The sequence below is a fragment of the Gopherus flavomarginatus genome, chromosome 8 (genome assembly GCF_025201925.1).
Source record: "Gopherus flavomarginatus isolate rGopFla2 chromosome 8, rGopFla2.mat.asm, whole genome shotgun sequence".
NCBI lineage: Eukaryota > Metazoa > Chordata > Testudines > Testudinidae > Gopherus > Gopherus flavomarginatus.
The window spans coordinates 81,346,683-81,367,552 of record NC_066624.1 but is presented as its reverse complement, the minus strand read 5'-3'; the positions used below and the strand labels follow the sequence as shown (position 1 = coordinate 81,367,552).

Here is a 20,870-nt window from a genome sequence, read left to right as displayed (position 1 = left end):
CCCCACATCAGATAGCTTGAGAAGCACTGGTCTTGTGGACTCAAATCTCGGCTCCTTGGATAAATCCAATCTCTTGTACTACTTCTTTGAGATCAGGGAAGAAGGGGACTGGTGCCAATGTTCCAAAGCAATATCTGGAAGGGCACTCCACACTGATGCTGAAGCACTCAATGTAATTCTCAAGCAGGAAGGGTGAGCACAGGACAGGATGTGATGCAGCCTCGCTTCTCTGCCTTTCAGTGCTTATAGTTTCTGCAAGTTTGGCAGCAGTCCCCAATGTAGTCCTAATTTTAAGGAAGTGGGACAAGATTCCAGCACAGATATTTTGCAGCTGGCAAAAAGCTTAAATCTTGGAGACCAAGGCATAACCTGGTACCAGGAGTCAGCGACCCCTGACAAAAACAGAACAGGCACTCCAATGAAATAACATGCCAATCTAAAAACTAACAAGTACCAACTATTTATAAAAGATAGGATAAAGTTCCATGTTATGAGAGAAAGCTTGCTGAAGCAAGCCAACATGCTCCTACGTCTGATAACAGCTAGGGCTTCGGACAAGGCAGCAAAAGGGCACATGCACTGCCCTCATGGAGATTTTTCCACTTAGCATACTGCCCAACTCTGGTGCATTGGGAGTACACACAACTGAAGTGGAATGTACATGTATAATCACTCAAAGAACTCCTCTAATGCGAGATCTTGCTAACAGCCCATGTCCCCTCCCTCTTCTCCCCCACCCCCGTACACTCTTTAAAGGAAAAATATTCATGACAGTTAAACTGTTAGGTCTTTATGGATGTGAAAGTTAATTTACATACCATGCATATCAGAGACACTAAGCACACAAGTATAAAATAATCTGAACATTGTCAGAAATACTAGAGAACACTCAGAGAGTTAAAGCAAAAACCTTGAAACACACAATGCTACATATCAGCCCCAAAAAAGCAGTAAGTAAAACACACACCTTTCTACAGCTTAGAAAGTGTTCTGGGCTCTGAGACAAGTTATGTAATATTCTTATATGCATTATGGCATGTATTAAAAATATAGTCCTATGTTTATTTCAGAGTCACTGTACACACACTTCCCCATTAAGTTGGGGAGATTCCATCTCACAGTGGCAGCTTCCCTCCAAATTTTCCACTATACTTAAGAACATAAGAATGTTCACACTGTCAGATCAAAGGTCCATCTAGCCCAGTATCCTGTCTTCCAACAGTGGACAACGACAGGTGCTTCAGAGGGAATGAACAGAACCGAACCATCAAGTGATTCATCTCTTGTCGCCCATTCCCAGCTTCTGGCAAACAGAACCTAAGGACACCATCCCTTCCCATCCTGGCTAATAACCACTGATGGACCTATCCTTCATGAATTTATCTAGCTCTTTTTTGAATCCTATTCAAGTCTCATGCAAATTCACATCATTGGCTTATTCTAGCTTCTCAGCACATTTCAGTCTCCTCCAGCTCAAATTCTAACCTTTTTCCTTACTGTCCCCAACACTTTGCTTCCACAGTAGCCAGAATATCATCCACTGTAACATGGAAATATTTGTGTGCGCACAAACCCAAACCACCAGGATCTGGTTAGCCTGGGATTCCCACTGCTTGACACTATCAGAAGGCATGAGTATCATTTTAAGAGTTCAGTGTCATCTTTTCTTAGCAGCAGAGTATGCAGGCTAGAGGTATGGGTTTGCTCCAACAGAGAGGATCCTCAAAATAGATGTGCAGCCAATCATTTTTTTTGTAGCGCTATGCAGCAGATCTTCAGAGTTACGAACACCCGAGGAATGGAGGTTATTTGTAACTCTGAAATGTTAACTCTGAACAAAACACTTTTTTTCAAAAGTTTACAACTGAATATTGACCTAATACAGCTTTGAAACTTTACTATGCAGAAGAAAAAGGGAAAGCACAATTTATTTATTTTTTAGTAGTTTAGGTTTAAACACAGAACTGTACTGACTTTTTGTGTCTGCTGCTGACTGATTGCATACTTCCGGTTCTAAATGAGGTGTGTAGCAGATTGGTCAGTTCATTACTCTGGTGTTCGTAATGGAGGTTCTTCCATGTATCCAAGCCAGGATTGCAAGCCGACTTGGGACATATGTTCAAACTTCCCTTTCTCCAGGAGAGATCTAAGCACTATAAGTGAAGGTTACTGAACTTCACTCAGAAGCACAATGTTTCAGTTGCGCTGCATTCCAGCAAATTTGTTTCTGAGTGAGGGTAGGGGAAGAACCTAAGAAAATCTTTATAATACTACTTCCCATCTGCAGAACGTTGACAAGGTAATAATCTTGGATCCTTCCCAATGTCTTTGACACTTGACTCTCAGTACATGTAAGATGGCTGAGACTATGAATTATGTAGCAGAGGCCATCCCCACTTCATCCAAAATACATCCAAATTAGTTAACTAGAGACAGTAAAAAGAAAAAATAAATTAAAACTTTGAAATTATTTCCATTTCACAGTGCTCCTAACAGGGAAACAAGTTGTTGGGTTTTTCCCAAATTTTGGAGATGCAGGTTAGTGTCATGTCTCCCTCTCCCCCTTTTTGCCACTGACAGCAGTAAATGTGCAGTGTGTCCAGGGTTCCCCCACCTCAACACACTTTTTATTCCCTTCTGCTTCCATTTTTCCTTTTTCTATTGTAACTTTTCCCAGCTTTTTAAAAGTTCCTTTATTTTTTTCTTCTTTCTACTTTAAAAGGTGAAACATCAATTCACTATTAAATTCAGTGGCAAAAAAAGAGGAAAAAAATTCTAAAAAGATAAGAGACCAAAAACTGGAAAAAATGCTGCGTATACTTTTAAATTGCTCATCAAAATGACATCTTCCCTTATGAAAGTGTACTTTAACAAGTAATTTCCTCAGATGAAAAATTCTGCACAGTTCTAAGTCAGTCATGTTCTTAACCTTAACTGAAAAGGAATCAGAGGCCTGATATCAGTTCAGAACTCCGTAAATAATTGTCAGTTACGGGTATTTTTTCCACCAGTGTAGTTATACCAGTATACAAACACCTTTATATCAGAATAACTGGATCCATATTACAGAAGGTTGTACTGTTTTAATTATACCGGTATAGTACAGCTTTTGTCTATAGACAAGCCCTAAATAAGAAGAAAAAATGTAAGTGATAACTAAAGCAAACTTGCTAATGTGTTTCAAGACTAACTTGGACTATCTACCATACTTAACGTGTGGGCTAAAACCAAAGACTTATTAATAGTTAAAAATCTAAGATAGATATTGCCTTTTTTTTTTTATGAGCTTTTACCTTCCTGTGCTCCAAATTGCCACTGTGGCCCAAATAGAATAGAGCTATTGGAACCACAGGTTTGCAGATAGGTCTACGGTCTCCATCTTAACAGCAGTACCTAGCTTCTTGCCTTAGAGAAGTCTTTCTTATTAACCCCTCTGAAGGCAAATTTAAGAACTTTTTACTTCATAAAGATATTTGCTATACATTACAATGTGGTTCTCTATCTTTCTACTGAATATTTATCAGGATTCAGTGATATTTCCAATTCTAGTTTATATTCAGTATTTTTGAGCTGTTCTAGAAATTGTCAAAATTTGCTGAAATACTGTGATGTTTTGCATAGTTATTTTCACTTATCTAAAAACCATGAGGCAAACAATGCACTCCCCACAGAAATGGTAAAATGCACTGGCTGGTAGTATAGTGCAAAAGAAATCAAGATAAGCTTGCTAGTAAGAAAAAAATTAAGGACTTCATGACTACATCTAGTTTTTCTGCATTCACAAATTGTATGCCAGAACATCTCCATAGTTAATTAGAATTAGAATCTCTATTGCTGACATTTCCTAAATAGGTGTTAACGTTACATTAGTGATGGCCAATATTTTGCCTCTGTATGAAATTTAGGTCATTCATCAGGCATATGGTAAGCACAACTTCATTAAATAAAGATAAAAGAAAAAAAAAAGTCCAAGAGCAAAAAAGTGTATCCTGAATACACCAAAAGGAACACATGCTACTTCAGTGCCATGTCATACAGCTGCACGCAGAATTAGGGATGGGAGCGAGGTGGAAAATAGCAGAGAACAGATGGCTAAGTGCATAGTCTGAAGAGTGGATGGTAGAGAAATAGCGGCATTTACAAGCCGCTTTTGGAAGAAATGAACATTTCCTGCATTGTTATTTGAGAGAGCAAAGTCTGCTAGTTTTCTGTATCTAGAACACTATACACTAAAGTTGTTTATGAACAGCTTCATATTTGCCTAATACATGTAGAGTATACAGCTAAAAGCAAGCTATTGTTCAAAGCTTTCTTTGCAAATAAGAACAAAGTGTGATACCCACTTAAACCAAAGAAGGAATGATATTTCTGCATTCTGAATAGCCTTCTGGGAGAAAGTTATGGTTGATTAGAACGCACATGGTACGGGGGGTGGGGGGGGAGAGAGGGAGAATGAGACACTAAATTAAGCAATGTTTTGATTTGTTCTAATAGTATACGATATTAATTCAGACGTTTCTTTGCACAAAGACAGATTTTCCAACAAGTTTGGGCACACAACTCTGTGCCTACTTGCATGCCCAGGTAATGTAATTCTACATGCATAAGATTACAATGCACAAGTGGATAATTCTGGGCATTAACATGTCTACCCTATTTGAAAATCTCACCCACAGATCCTCCCTTTTACAGAAAGTTTAATCCTCCTGACCAGATTAACTGAAGGGTTGTGGGTCCTGCCCTTGTGTAAGTTTGAGAAAACCCTACTAAGTTTAAGATTTTTACATAAAGTTGAATTCTACTGTAAACAGGGAAATTGCATTAGTCCTTGTTTCAATCTGATGGAGAAAATTCAACAGGAGGCTCTTGAGAACCTCCTTGAGAACGCTGCTGCTGTGGTTCCTTTAGAACACTGCTGCTGTGGTATCACAGCAGCAACCTTCTCAAGGAGGTTCTCAAGAGCCTCCTGTTGAATTTTCTCCATCAGATTGAAAGAAGGACTAATGCAATTTCCCTGCTTACAGTAGAATTCAACTCATCTCTAGGTGCTGATAAGACAATGCTGCCAGCAGAACTTAACTCATAGGCTCAAGAAAAGAAAAATTGTTTTTGGAATGTGCTCAGTGTCAGGTATTTAACAAAAACAAAACACACACACTCCACAGAAAGGACACCTCAAAATACTCCAACCCTGAGGTCCTTCAAACACCATTCCAAATTACATATACAGCAACTCCTCACTTAGTCGTCCTGGTTAACCTTGTTTCGATGTTAAGCTGCTGATCAATTAAGGAACATGCTAGTTTTAAGTTTTGAAATGCTCCTTTCTAACCTCATTTGGCAGCTGCCTGTTTTGTCCACTGCTTGCAGGAAGAGCAGCCCGTTGCAGCTAGCTGGTGGGTGGTTGGAACCAGGGTCGACCGGTAGCCCGCTCCTCAACTCCCCACTCCTCTAAGTTCCCTGTGCAGTAGCTATCCCTCCCCCACTGCCATGTGCTGATCCTGCCCTCTGCCTTGGAGCTGCTCCCCGAAACTCCTGCTTGCTGTATGGGGGGGGGGAAATTGGGGGGCTAATGTCAGGGTGTCTGCTGCTCCCCCCTGCTCCTGCACCCTGCTTACTCTATCTTCCATAGAGCAGGGGGGGGACACACCACGGACAGACGGAGCTTCTAGGCAGTAGCTGCAGGTCTCAGTAAGCGGATTTAATTAACAAGGCAGTGTACTTAAGCCTGGGGACAGCAACTTAAAGGGGAAATATGCATTTTTTCTCCTCTCACACACGGGGTGTGTCTCTGTCTGCCTCCCTCCTTTCCTGCTGCCTTGTAGAGTGTTGAGAGAGTTAACTCGAGGGCTCAGTCAATTGCTAGTTCATTTAGCAGTAAGGCACCACCCTCCGACTCCTCCACCTCAACCAGGCTTCACAATCATCATAATCATGTACCAGTATTAAATTGTTTAAAACTTATAGTGCACGTGTGTATATAATATAGTCTTGTCTGGTGAAAAAAAATTTCCCAGGAACCCCCTGGCTTACATTAATTCTTAGGGGAAATTGGATTCACTTAACATCGTTTTGCTTAAAGTCGCATTTTTCAGGAACGTAACTACAACGTTAAGTGAGGAGTTCCTGTACCAAACACTGTGCTATACTCCCAAGATGCTTAAATGGAAGAAACAAAACAAGTTTGTATGTTTCCCAATTCTTCACCTCTCCTCTCTGCAAGCACATGCCTTTTGCACAATGTTTTAAATCAATATATATTTGTAAAGAAATACACTTTCTAGTACATCTACACACAGTTACTATAATTTTCCTACCAAGACTGCTCTCTCGGTCATGCTACTTCTTGAAAAGCTGTCATGAGAAACAGTACAACATATCCATTTTAGAAACTCATGGATATTACTGTTAGAAATGAAGCAGGCACTTCAAGTTACAGAAATTACCCGGGTGCTCCCCATCCATCTGGCAAAGTTTTCTGTAATTCCTAAAAACATTTATCTTACTGCAACTAGAACTTTTACCATATATGTAACATTTTTTCTTTAAATGTTAACATTAATAGTTACCTGGACCTCTGAATTAGAATCAACAGGCTGAAGCAAAAACCATGTCTCTTTGCTGGTATATTTGCATAAGTCCTCTTTTTTGATTGCTACCTTTCCTACAGAAAAAGAGTGCAATAATGTAAGAAACTGACTTTCCCATGGAAGCATTAGATATTGCTTTTAATAAGAGACAACTTCAATCTAATCTTTAAAAAATTCAAGTTGTTTAACATTGCAAACCCAAAGTGGCGAATGTACTATAATTTTTAAAATTCTTTGTTCTCCTTCGATGCTGTACAAAAGACCCAAACAAATAAGGGAAACTACTCACGTAATGAAAACAGTGAAAAAGCACTATACAAACAAACAGTAATCAAACTGGAGGAAGAAATCTCTCTTTAATTGTATTCAGTACCTTGGATGCGACAAGTAACAGCACTAGGTAAAATTAAACTTCTGCTTGAAAACAAGTTAATGTCCCTTTAAATGCTAAACACAATTAATGTTTAAGAGAACAATAAAGGCATTGAAGAATGTTTAAAAAAATAGAAAATTAAAAGGTAAACAGCTTTTGCACTGATTGCTACTTGAAAAGCCATTATATCAAATTATCTGGCACACTGGCACAAAGTATTTCCTTCCTCAGTTCAAGTAATGGGAAATAACTATTTCCATTGAACACTTAACTAGAGTTTTTAAAGGAACTATTTATCCAAAGAGTTTTCACAAAAGCAGTGGCAAAAGGGCAATTATACAGTGAAAACAGTTCATTTCCTTTCATTTTACCAGGTAAGCAGCCTACTCATGTAAAACATTTTGCAGCATATGTACCTTTTAGCCATTTCATGACAAAACTAAAAGGTGTTAGGAAGTCTTCAGCAAAATTTAAAAAACCAAAACAGTACTTCCACTACATATCTCCAAATACAAGCAATGATCCAAATATTTTGTTGGCATGGAGCTGTAGAAACCAAAGGGCAAATTACATATTTTTTCTGAAATGCACTGAATCTGGTGAGTAATTATATAAAGTTGTTCTATCACCCTCAAAAAGGGCCAAGTTAAAACAGGACTAAATTAAGCAGACTCCTGTACCCAATATAGAAGAGTACAGTATTTTATTTTAAACTGTGTGCTGAGCTAAAATGGTCTGTACAAAACAACACAAAACAAAACAAAAAAACACCTCATAGTCTGCCCTCCCATGGTCTAAAGGTGCAGTGTATTTGTCCCGAGGGCCACATCTGGGAATAGAAATTGCATGGCAGGCCATGAATGCTCACGAAATTGGGGCTGGGGTGCGGGAGGGGGTGAGGGCTCTGGCTGGAGGTGTGAGCTCTGGGGTAGAGCCAGAAATGAGGAGTTCTGGGAGTGGGAGGGGGGCTCAAGGCTGGGACCGAGGAGTTCGGAGGGCAAGACGGGGATCAGGGCTGAGACAGGGCTGAGGAGTTTGGGGTGTAGGAGGGTGCTCCAGGCTGGGAACAAGTGGTTGGGGTGCAGGAAGGGGTACAGGCTCTGGCTGGGGGTGTGGGCTCTGGGGTGGGGTTAGGGATGAGGGTTTTTTTGCCCCAAATCCCTAAATGGCCCCCCTAAGGATTGAACTCAGCTCAGTGGTTTGAGCACTGGCCTACTAAACCCAGGTATCGCCCCCGCACACACCCCAAGAACTGGTCCTGCTTTGAGCAGGGGGTTGGACTAGATGACCTCCTGAGGTTCCTTCCAACCCTGATATTCTATGATTCTATGAGGAGTGTGGGGTGCAGGAGGGTGTTCTGGCCTGGGATCGAGGGGTTGGAAGGCAGGAGGGCAATCAGGATGGGGGAGGAGCTTAGGACATGGGGGGAGGCTCAGGAGTGCAGTCTCTGGGCAGCACTTACCTTAAGTGGCTCTCAGAAGCAGTGGCATGTCCCTTCACCAGCAGGCAGCTCTACACTACCTTGTCTGCAGGCACTGCCCCTGAAGCTCCCATTGGCTGTGGTTCCCGGAGCTTGGGGTGGGGACACCGTGTAGAGCAGAGCCCCCTGGCTGCCCGTATGTGTAGGAGCCGGAGAGTGGCCATGCTGCTGCTTTCAGGAGCCATGTGGAGCAGTCTCTGACCCTGCTCCCCCGCCTGAGAGGGGCAAGCCCCAGACCCCGCTCCCCAGTGGGTGCTTGAGGACCGGATTAAAATGGCTGGGGTACCGGATCTGGCCAGCAGGCCATTGTTTGCCCACCCCTGCTTTAGACTATAGACATATTTTACACAATTTCAACAGTAAAGGTTATTTTCAGAATATACTAGTTCTTACCTATACGCAGGTCTCTTTGTAAAACGCTCTTATCATAAATATAGAAGGACAAACACTGGAATGTTCTTGGAATCTCGAAGTAAAACTCTTCGCCAAAGAAAGGACTGGGAGGGGGGGAAAGAGCGGGAAAAGTAACTGTAAATAGCAAAATATTTTGTTGTAGAATGTATAGAAGATGACAGAATAGAAGTTCAAGAATCCAGTTTTCCAAAATGTTCGCGTTATGAAGGGAACTCTCTCCTTTCCAGTTCCCTGTCCCAGTTCACCAAATAACTGTGAGGCACTCCAGAGTTTTTATGTTTTGTTTACTCATTTGTTTCTGTGGCCACAATATTCTAGTGATATATTATACTAGTAACTACTGAGACAGATGTTCAGGTCTATGAGAACAAAGATTCAACTGTTAAATTTATAAATGGCTTTGTTTTAAGTGATTAAAAGAAATTAAGTCAAGCACTGAAATTTCAGAGGAATTATTTAGGTTCTTTCTTTTCTGGAAAGATACAAAATAAATATGTTGAAAGCCTGTACACTAAAAGACTTATTTCTAAAAAAAAGAACCCAGATTTCTTCAAACTTGTGTAGCTGATCCCTGTAGAAGAAAGTGATCCTTTCGTTGTCTGCTAGATCAGAATGTCACTGTTCTGTGAACCGATTTACTTTTCCAACTCTCAGAAACCACGAACCCCATGTACTGAGAAGCCCAAATTCACAGGTAAATATCCTAATATGTAGTTCTTAACTGATTTTTGAAGGTTCCAAAAATCACCTTAAATCTAGTGTCAACTTCTTTCCAGAGATATTTGACCAGAGGACATTTCCACAAAATAATTTATATTAGTTTTTACTACTACAGTAGGACCTCAGTTTGGACAAGTACCTGTGAGACATATTATTTAATGATGTATCAACCAAATAAAGTAGTATCATGTAATCTATTTTCTTTGAAAACTATCATTTAGGTTTAATCATCATCATTTGAAAATAATCAATAAAATATATTGAAGTACTGTTTGTAAAATTAACAATATTTACTATCATCTATGCCAGAGGTGGGCAAACTACAGCCTGTGGGCCACATCCAGCCTTGAGCTCTTGGCCCGGGAGGCTAGCCCCTGGCCCTTCCCCTGCTGTTCCCCCTTCCCCATAGCCTCAACTCACTGTGCCACAAGCGTAATGCTCTGGGCTGCGAGCTCCTGGGGCAGCGCAGCTGCAGAGCCCAGTCTGAGCCGATGTTCTGTGCTGCACCGTGCGTGACTGGTTTCAACCAAGTAGCACAGCTGCATATCATGGTGCAGCCGCACTGCCAGCCACCAGTCCCAGAAGGGGGGCAGTTAGGGGTGGGGGATCGAGGAGTGGCCAGGGGACAGGGAGCAGCTGGACGGATGGGGCAGGGGTCCAGAGGGGCCGTCAGGGGCGAGAAGGTGGGGGGGGGGGGCGAGGAGCTGGGCCATGCCTGCCTGTTTGGGGAGGCACAGCCTCCCCAAGCAGCCCTGCATACAAATTTCTGAAACCAGATGCGGCCTTCAGGCCAAAAAAAAAAAAAACAAAAAAACAAAAAACAAAAACAAAACAAAAAACTCATAAAGTTTGCCCACCCCGATCTATGCTGAGAATTGGGAAGAGGAGTTACGTCAATTAATAAATACTAGTACTAGTAAAACACAGAATGGCAAGTTTCCCTTTTTCTGATTTAATTTGGTATTCTAAATTAGCATAGCAATAGGATGTGCATTAACAGATTATTGGGGCAAGCTTCAAGATTTTTTTTAAGAAAATCTCATGGTTTTATTTTTGTATAATGTAGCATTGAGACATCTGAACAAATCAGTATCTGGGCTGTACAGGCTGCTGTTCTTTCCTTTCGTTTCTTTGGGTTACTAGAGCAAGTGGTCAGTACATAAAGACACCTTTTGCATTATGGATTCTTTCCAAGGCATGCTGGTACAACACACATTTTTCTTGTCAAATGCAGCTAAGTCTAACTTCCAAACATCGTAGACTTTTTGCCTCAAGCTTTGCAGCATGCACCAATAGTCTAACAATGTACATCCCACTTTGGCTTATTTGCTGCTAGAACATAGCTTGTTTTATGGCATTTCATAGATTTGTACAGACTACAAATAGACACCAAAAACCAATGTTAAATGCCACTGAAACAGTAACCATCTTAACTCATTAGTGACGTTTTTTTCATTTTATGAATAAAAGTTGTGTGTTGGAGAAATACTCAGTGGGTATCCAAGATCCTAAGTTCTTTCTCAAGAAAAAAAAATGAAAATTATATTAAATCTTATTGATGTATAACATTGTAAGTGATGTATAACATTGCTATTAATCTAGTTAAGAGTAATTTGGTTTCAGTACACACACACACACACACACACACACACACACACACACACACACACACACTTTTAAATGAATTTTATGGATACTGTGGTAGAGTGTTCAGATGGGCCAATTTACCTATTGGGCTGCAAGCTGGGAAAATTAAGTCTGAGAGGAAATCTCTAATTAGAGGAAGCTTACCTGTGCAGGAACAGGCAGGGCTTCTATAAAGCCATTGAGTGATAGAGTGGGACTACAGTGACTCCCTGGGAGAAGGGAGGAGTGTTTGGGGCTACCAAGACAAGTAAGTAGCCTGCAGTTGCTCCCTGGGAGAGAGTAGTAAGGTTGGCAAACCCAGAGACGGGAAGGGTGCCAGATGGTAAGGAAAGGGCTCAGGGAAAGGCAGTAAGGTCTAGAAGGGAACAAATGTTGGCAGTAAGGTCTAGAAGAGCCGGAAGAGAGAGCAGGGCCAGGTTCCCCTGCCAGCTACCGAGGAAGTGGCACTATGAGGCAGTGAAGAGAAAGACTGCCTGGGATGAGAAGACATACTTTGGTTTCCCAGAAGGGGAAAATGCCTAGTGACCTGGCTGTAGGGTGAACATGAAGAGGCAGTAGTAACTCATGGACCAAGAGAGGGGCTGCGGACCGAGAGGTTGAGCAGAACAGCAGGAAGGGGAGTTGACTGTGCAACATTAATCCCCAGAACGACCAGGAGGAGGTGTCATCCAGCAGTGACCAGAGTGCTCAAGCACAACTGTACTATGGAACTAATGGGTCTCATTAATGTAGTTATATTAAGAGGTTAAAAAGGAGAATCCTCTCCTTAGAGATACTTACAAGATTCAGATACCACCATATAAAAGTTCTTATAAAAAGTTAACACGGAAAAGCTTTGTTTTCAAGTGCACTGAATCTGTAAAGGTTTTGACACAACCAATAGATCTGAACTCTTACAGTTCTAACAGACTTATAAAAAGAATGGTTATAAGCCGTTATCAGATGTGTATATCTAAACAAATAGAAATGTGCACATTCACTATGTTTCAACATTGGTGACAAGATTTCAGAAGCTTATTTCCAGTGTATATAGCAACTAGGAGAATGTTACCTAGGTCTGGTCTACTCTATAAAATTAGGTCAACGTAAGCTGCCTTCGGTTGACCTAGTTGTGCATTTAAGTGTAGACACGTGTCTACTATCAATGTAAGCTCTCCATTATGCTGACAAAATAACCCCACCTCTGAGCAGTGTTGAGCCATGGTCGATATATTGAGGTTGATGAAGCGCAAACGTAGGATTGACAGAGGTAACACAGTGCCTAACATTCCTCCGGCAGTTGTCCCACAATGCCTTACACTGACTGCTCTGGTCACAATTGTGACCTTGACTGCCCAGGGGTCACAGAGACCAGAAGGTGCTTCCTCCCTTTAAAGCTCTGCAAATTTTTGAAGTGCCTTTTCTTAAATATCCATTTTGGCGAGCACACCTAGTAAATTCTCCATTGTTGTGCACAACTGCCCGGCTAACCATGGCAGCTACACACTCCAGATGCACTGCAGGTTGGGGTAGACAGAAGATATTGGATCTCCTGGGCCTGTCAGAAGAGGCTATGCAACAACTACAGAACAAACAGATATGTGCAGAAATCTATGAGCAAACTGCACAAGAGATGCAGCAGAAGGGATATGACAGGGGTCATCATGGCACCACCACATGAAAGCAAAGGAACTGTTGCAGCATTCCAGAAGGCCAGTAAAGCCAACAGTTGATCAAGTGCCAAGCTGCAGACCTGCCATTTTTACAAACAACTACATGCCATATTGGTAGAAAGCATGCATGTGGTTGTGAATACCTCCAATAAGCCTGAGTCACAGGACCCTGATGTGAAAAGCAGAGATGAAGAGGCAGTGGGACATGCGACTAGAGGAGGGGAAAACCCAGCCATGCCATGAACCAGGAACTACTTGTGACTCCACTGCAGTTCAGTCAGTCCTAGCAGTCAAGCACACTGCTTGTCATCCCAAGCCTGCATTACGATGTAAACCTACCAGTCAGTGCTTGTGTCTCGGGCCTAGAAGCAGTGCTCCACTGTTCACAGGTGCTCCATGAATGTCATCAACAATCATGAATTTGTCCTCACTTTGTCCCACAGCAATCTGACCTCCAGGAAATTGTCATGTTCCCCGTGGCTCTTCTTGCAGCTCTCCAAATACCGGACGATCATGTGTTCTATGCTGGCAATACTCAGGACAAGAATGCAGAGCTGTGCAAGCTCCATGCTTCTGTGAGAAATGGCAGCCAGTGACAAGTCCTTTGCAGGTTTGTGCGATTTTCAAAATACACGTGAAAATTATGGGATAGAGATGGTATTATGGGGTGAAGAAAGCTGCATGATGGGAACTTGACCCCACAGTCCTCGTCACCCCTGCATGATTTGTTTCTGCCCCACCATGCATTGCCAAAAGAAGGTGCTGCATGGTGGCAAGTTGTACACTAGCATATCAACTCATAGTGCAGTACACTGTGCATCAAAACAAACACTACTGGTGAGTATGCAGAGTGCTGATGTAAAAAGTCATGTATGCATGCACACAAGTGATATACTAACCACAGCAGCTTTATATCAATGTAACTTTGGTTGGTAAAGTGGCTGGTCTAGCTATACTACGTTAGCATAAGTTAGACGTCCAAGAAACAAGATTTTCAAGAGTTATATCGATATCAAATAAGGAGATATCACAAAAAAACTAAAGACTGAGGGGGGAAAATTTGAACTCTTGTACTCTAGAAACAGGTTCTGCAGGATTCAGACACTATTGTTAGAATTCTACTTTGAAGGCTGACTAATGAATACAGAAGGCAGAAATAGTAAATTGCAGAAGAGACTAATGAAGAAGTGCAGCCTCTTTCTCTTGAAAAATATCCTGAAGAAAAATGTTCAGTTGATGAAAAGAAGTTGGTTGTGCAAGGATTTTCAGAATATAGTAGGTATTTCTTTATTTTAAATACTTCATGTGTAGTGCTTTTGAACCAGCCGTTTTCATTATAGTTACTCTCAAGATTTACAAGTCAGATAGTTTTGTCCAGATCACAGTCCTCAGCTCCCATTAAAAAACACAATACACCACACACACAGTAGATGGGATACTATTCAGCAAACAAGAAAAATGAAGAACAGAGCTAGGCAAATATTTTGTATTATGGAGAGAAGAGAGGGCACATAAGAACTACAGTTTAAAAAAACCACTAGACAATTTATCCATCTTATACAACGCTGAAGTTATTTCACAGAAACGTAAGTCTAAAAATGTAGATGTACCTTAAAGACTTTTCAACCACCTGTGTACGAAAAACTTCTTCTTGGTCCAAGTTTATGGTACAGAAACAGTCTCTCATTTTGTTGGGTCCAGAGTACGGCACTAAATTTTTGGCTTCACCTGTTAATAAGCAATGAAGTAATTTTAAACAGAGAAAAAAAAATAAAGGTTACAGCCACTAAAATCTTAGACTTACCATTTGTAACACTCTATCCCAGAGCAGCATCCTAGACCCTCCATATTCACCACTATCATAATTATGTTTTGTATGAATTTTTTTTTTAAATCTTGATCTGTTGAACATTAATATCCTGGTGGATTGTATGTGAAGTTATAAAGTTTTGCTATGTATGTTGTGAGGTTGGGAACACCCACAACCAGCCTTTCAGGTACAACAATGGAATAGCCAGACAGTGGTTAATGGCTCAGTTCATCAATACCCATCAAGGAAAGAATCCACTATTCCAGGAACTGCGTACAATGGAGACTTCTGAGAGAGAGAAAACACTCAGACAAAGGAGACTGCTTGACTAAAGAGGAATTGACTGACCCCCATGTCACAGCAAAAAGGTCTTTCCAGCAAGCTGGAAGAAACTATAAAAAAAAAAAAAAAAAAAAAAAGAGAGAGGGGAAGTGACATCATCACTGGGCCTCACTCCCTCCACAACACAACACCTGGAAACACATCTGAAGGAAAAAGACTGAACTGGGGGATGGTGGTCCCATGCTGGAAGGCAATCCCAGCTGGTGTTTTGAGGATCTGTGACCTTTTTGTATCATCTGTCAGGATGAGAATTTATTCTTGTTTCTTAAATAACCAACTCTGATTTCTGTGCCTGCTCCTTATAATCACTTTATTTCTCTGTAGTTAATAAATCTGTTTTATATTTAACATAAAACAGTATGTTTCGGTTGAAGTGCTTGGAAAATCTCAGCTCAGTTTACAAGAGCTAATGGCATGTCCTCTCCACATCAAGGGAGGGGCAGACTGGGTAATGAACTTGCACTGGCCAGGCTTCTGACCAGTGCAAGACAGTATAGTTCTGGGATGCAAAGTTGGGGAGCTAGGGGGATGTTGGCTGCAAGCTTCTCTGTTGTTGGTTCAAGAGTGGCTGAGCGTAACTCAGTTGGGTGTGTCCCTGTCTATGGATGTCTGCGTAAGTGCAGTACCCGCAAGAGGTCTGAGGCCTGACACAGCATCAGAGTGAGAGGGATACCACAAGTTGGTGGGACAGAGGCCTCTGTGGTCTCATAGTCCAGGTTTCACCCCAGAAACCCTGTCACACCATTAGATAAGTATTTTTAATGCAATTAATATCCAGCTATTTACAAACTTATATAGCACTTCTCATCCAAAATGAGCACAAGATATTATATACACACCTGAATTACTTCACCCACTACTGTAACCGAGTTACCTGTGGATGGCACAAGGCAACTGTTCAGCAGCACACAGTAAGGCAGTTTTATTTAAAAAAAAAAAAACAAAACACACAACAAAAAAAACCTTAATATACCATACACAATCAAAGCTCATGGGATATATGTATAGAAATCAATTAACCATTCCCTACTGCTGCAAAAATTGCCAAAGATAATTAAATCACAAGTAGACAGGACTTCTATGCTGTATTTTATCCAGAAGAAGGAAACTACCAGAAAAGCACACTATACTAAAGAAATGGTTCACTACTGACTCAGAAAAAAATAACACTGATTCATTAAACACACTGATTCAATAACACCACTTCCTGCAACATCTGCACTTTCCCTACAGAAGTCTCATTTTAGTTATGATTTGGCTGCAAGTCATAAGACAAATACATGATTTGACTGAAATGTTGACAGCATTTTTGTTTTTTAAAATAAACAGTCTGGTTTAAGTTGGTTCATTATAGAAGATTTTAATCACTGAAGCGCCATTTGGTATGCAATCGTGAACAGTTTTTACTTAACAGTATCAATGTAGTCTCAGTAAGAAACAATAGTTTATTTTCCTAGTATTGTTTTTTCTCTTCCCCCAACAGCCTTCTGAAAAAGGGCAACAGAAAAATAAACAAGAGAGCAAGTAGCCTCGAAAGACAATCAAGGACAGGATTTTCAGTAGTAGTAAGGGGTCAATGGGGTCAAAAGGTTGAAGAATTCAATAGAGGCTCAAGGATTTGGCCAGGGGAAAAGGTCATTCAAGATTTCTATGAGAGCAATTTCAGTGAAGTGGAGAGGTCATAAAAAAAGACTTTGATTTCTGCCAGTTCTCCTTATGGCTAATTGACTTGGTTCCATCCTGGTCAATTTGTTGCTGGTTGTCTTGTCTCCATCTTGGCACTGAAACTGAGATGTTTTCACCCCCCAACTCTCCAATAGTTGTCCCTCCCCACATCACAATAAAGTTCTGCACACCCACACATGCCCCCAAACCCTATAAACTAATCAGATTATTTTTCCTACAGACTTGAAGGAAGACAGATATTGTAATTTCTACCTATTTTAAAAATCCTTGAGATACAGTCATTACTGTGATGAAGTCCATGCAAGTAAAAGCGCGTACCTATACATGGAGGGTTGAAAGATTTTGTAAGAGTTATTGCTTGTCTTAGCCCAGCTGCAAGCGGACAAAATGTCTGCACCCTGAAAGACTGCAACTGGCTGTCCTGCAGTGATCACTAACTAGGAACAGAAAGTGATTTATCCAAGTCAGGATTCAGATACAGCAGTGATGGTACTTGCTTTCCCAGCAATGCATGTGTTCTGTAGCTGTCGTCAGGAACGTCAATGATATTCAAAAAAAAAAAAAAAAAAAAAGCAGACATGCCCCTTAACCTAAACCACCATAAAGAGAATTGTTAAGGAGTTATAAGATTTAATAAAACCCCCAAAAGTAATACTGAACACAAGGTTACAGTCAACTGATGTGGAAAACCCTAGAAAGCAGCATTAGGGACAGAATGTCACTTGATATATGGCATCAAAACTAACTTTTTAGAACTGTTTGAGGGGAAGAAAGATTCTCCTATGAAATTGAAACTAGTAATCCCTACAGTGCCTTTATTGAGATGGGATATACATTTTATGCAGTTTCCAATAAACACACATGTATGAGTAGACCAGTTAGAGAAAGTTATGCAGATCATCCTAAGCACCAATAAAAGCTTTATATAAAAACCAGTCTCAATGTCACATTTTACCCAAAATGATCTATAATTTTTTAAATATGTATATTACTATATTATAGTATTATTGGCACTTAACTTTTTTTCTTTTTTTAAAGTACACGAACATTTTGAAATTGCGTAGAGTTTTAGAGCATTAGATGTAGCTATGCCAGAGGCAGACAAATAGGCACAGGGCAAACAAAGGCACAATACATGTGATTCATCACATAGCTAGTGCAACCACTCCATTTATGGCAGTGACGTCTATCTATGCCTGTGAGGTATGTGTACATGTATGCATATACTCATAAAGGAATAGCAATCAAGATATGTTGAAAAATCTATTTTAAATAATTTTAATGGTTTTTAAGACGTATGATTTTCTTCTCTCTCTGCAGTTTTGTATAGCTACTCATAGTAACGAAAGCACCCTGGTTTTACAGTAGGTCAGGGTGCAGGGGGAGGAGGGGCAGTAGGGAGTGTGGTTTTTTTGTTTTTTTTAAGTTAACATTTCTAATCTGGATACACAATGCAGTACACAGGTTTTATACTCATTGGGATGACTTGCACAACTCCACTTGTGAGTAACAAAATGACACAAAACTCAAAGAATAAAAAAACCAAACATAAAAGGCTCAGTTTTCTTTAAAGAGCCTCTAGTTGTTACACTTGCAAAAGACACCCTAAAAATAAGACACACCCACCCACTCCAAACTTCAAACTGTGAAGGAAGCACAACCAACGCAGAGATCTTCATTCATTCAATGCATACAACTTAGGATAGCTGTGATAGTACTTGAAAAATTTACATAGTTACATATTTTGAGCAATAAAATCGGTAAGGAGAGAAAAAGTGTATTATGAAGATCTGCACCAGCATTTTTTAGGGATCAAATAATTAGCTTTTGGGGATGGAGGGGATCAGAAGACGTGAGATGTGCAAAATAACATTGGTAGTAGGCTTTTAAGACCATATAATAAGGTTTCTACGGGGTGGGGATACAATTGTTTTTCTGAAGGAAAGCTTTCAAAAGCTTGGGATATGCTGAGCTGAAGTGTTTCCATGCTGAAATGTAATTGTAAAAAAAAGTCACATCCAAATTTACAGCCAAATTGCTAAATTTATCATTCAAATTTGTGAAAAATACAATGATCCAACTAGTGAAAAATAAAATGCATAGTGTAGTAACGTTTTATTTATTTTGGTTGTTTTGATTTGTCATTTTCAGTCAGGTTGGTCTGGTGCCTGAAATTAACTATTGAGGACAAATAATGTGTGTCACATACTGCTTTTCTGGTGAATTTAGATTAATGTTTTTAGTGATATATTTCACACAAATATAAAAATAAAATTGTGTCCAAACCTGCCTTTCATTGCTTTTCAAAATAAGGTGCAATTTTATAATTCTCAGGAATAGAAACTTGCTTCATTGCCACCAAGGTGGGTGGATTTAAATCACTAATTTTAATAGAAATTTAAAACAGCAAGTAGTAACCTCAATTTAAATCCTCAATTTTAATCTTATTTTGGATTTGTACTTTTTAATTATTTTCTAAAAGAAAGGTTAATTATTATTGGTTGGAAACCACTAAAATGCATTGATTTGCAGCTAATCACACATACGTACACTTAAATAATTACAAACTTACACCCAAATATACCTACGGGGTTTTTTACATTTTTCTATTATGCCGGAAAATGGCAAAATCACATTTACCTAGTGGATCTTTATTTTTTATTCCAGGGGTGTGTCAAATTACATTTGGATGGAAACTGGACTTCAATTAAAATGCACAAAAACAGTATTTTAAAATGATCAAATAAAATTACGTGAAAATATGCTAGATACAGAAGAAAGTTTATCAAGACATGTTTTATATTTAAAATTAATGTATTTATTTAACTAAATGACACAGAATATTTTGGTTTATTGAATTAATAATGTCTAGTCACCATGTCCTTCAACATTTTAAAACTAGCAGATCTCATCCTCTCACACCTAACTTTTATTCATAGATTGGAAGAGGAAAACAAGTTTTCCTACTTTTTCCAATTCCCAATAAGTTTCTTGACTTTGAATGAACTAGTTGAACAAACTGAAATGAAGAAAATTCTGCACCTGCAGAGGTTACTGCTGCCAAAATCTCGTTTAACATTTTAACACTCTGACTCCAGCTATCTGCAGCAGTTGAGTGGCTGTTTTCCTTAAAACTTCAGAAATAGACATGCAGAGGTTGAATTTTTTTATTTAAAGTATTTTAATAGATTTAGTACGTTTAGACCTTAAAATATATTTGAAATTATGACAGCCTAACTTTAATTGTCAGAGGGGTAGCTGTGTTAGTCTGGATCTGTAAAAGTGGCAAAAGAGTTCTGTGGCACCTTATAGACTAACAAACATATTGAAGCATGAGCTTTCGTGGGTGAATACCCACTTCGTCGGATGCATGAATGTATTCACCCACGAAAGCTCATGCTCCAATACGTTTGTTAGTCTATAAGGTGCCACAGAACTCTTTGCCACTTTTAACTTTAAACTGGTTTATTTTTTTTTTTAAATTTACTTGACTGAAATAAACATTTTCCTAAAAATAAAGTTTTATTTCTCATTTTTATTCACCCTGATAACCACTCAAATTTGCAGTTCAGGGAAAATACAGAATATAATAAAAAAATTGAGACTAATTATGTATGCTATAATGGGCTTGCATTTTTGATAAAAGCAATATTAGGTTTTGCTCCTACACAGTACCTAAAGCTGTCCCACTTCATAATGTACTTTTATATAAAAACTGATTAAATAAAATTAAGGGAAAGCTTGGAACACTGATCAAGCAACTATTTTTACATTTAAATATAATTCAAAGTCCCCATACTAGTGTCACATTGCAAGAGTTAATAGTATTAGCACTGTAACAAAGTATCAGAAATAACAGTCGTTACTAGCCCCCATTATCTATAAATTTCCAGGATTATCACACTGTCACTCTGAAGCCTAAAACGTCTGTACAGTTAGTGAGACAAGATGGGCGAGGTAATATCTTTTATGGACCAACTTTTTTGTGTAAGCTCAAAAGTTTCTCTTACCAAGAGTTGTTCTGAAGTTGCTCTAGTAAAATATATTACTTTGCCCATCTTGTCTCTCCAATAGCCTGAGACCAACACAGCTACAACACCATTGTATATGCAGTCAGTGTGAAGCAATGGAAACAGCTACAAAGCTGTTGGCTGAG

At 39.7% G+C, this 20,870-nt stretch overlaps 1 protein-coding gene across 5 annotated transcripts in view; it reads right to left on the bottom strand.

The window, feature by feature from the left end:
• The window catches only part of RASA2 (RAS p21 protein activator 2), a 110,300-nt gene that overhangs the window by 70,867 nt on the left and 18,563 nt on the right, over nucleotides 1-20,870 (bottom strand). For 3 of the 5 annotated variants that reach the window (XM_050965883.1, XM_050965881.1, XM_050965882.1), the window contains exons 2-4: nucleotides 14,487-14,604; nucleotides 8,837-8,940; nucleotides 6,570-6,664 (exon numbers count right to left, since the gene is read on the bottom strand). The exons of 1 other annotated variant lie outside the window; for it this stretch is intronic. In XM_050965883.1, coding sequence (XP_050821840.1) covers nucleotides 6,570-6,664; nucleotides 8,837-8,940; nucleotides 14,487-14,563 — 276 coding nt within the window. In that variant the 5' untranslated portion in view covers nucleotides 14,564-14,604. Of the gene's footprint in view, nucleotides 1-6,569; nucleotides 6,665-8,836; nucleotides 8,941-14,486; nucleotides 14,605-20,870 lie in introns of those variants that run through there. One more of the 5 variants, XM_050965885.1, reaches the window with a different exon arrangement.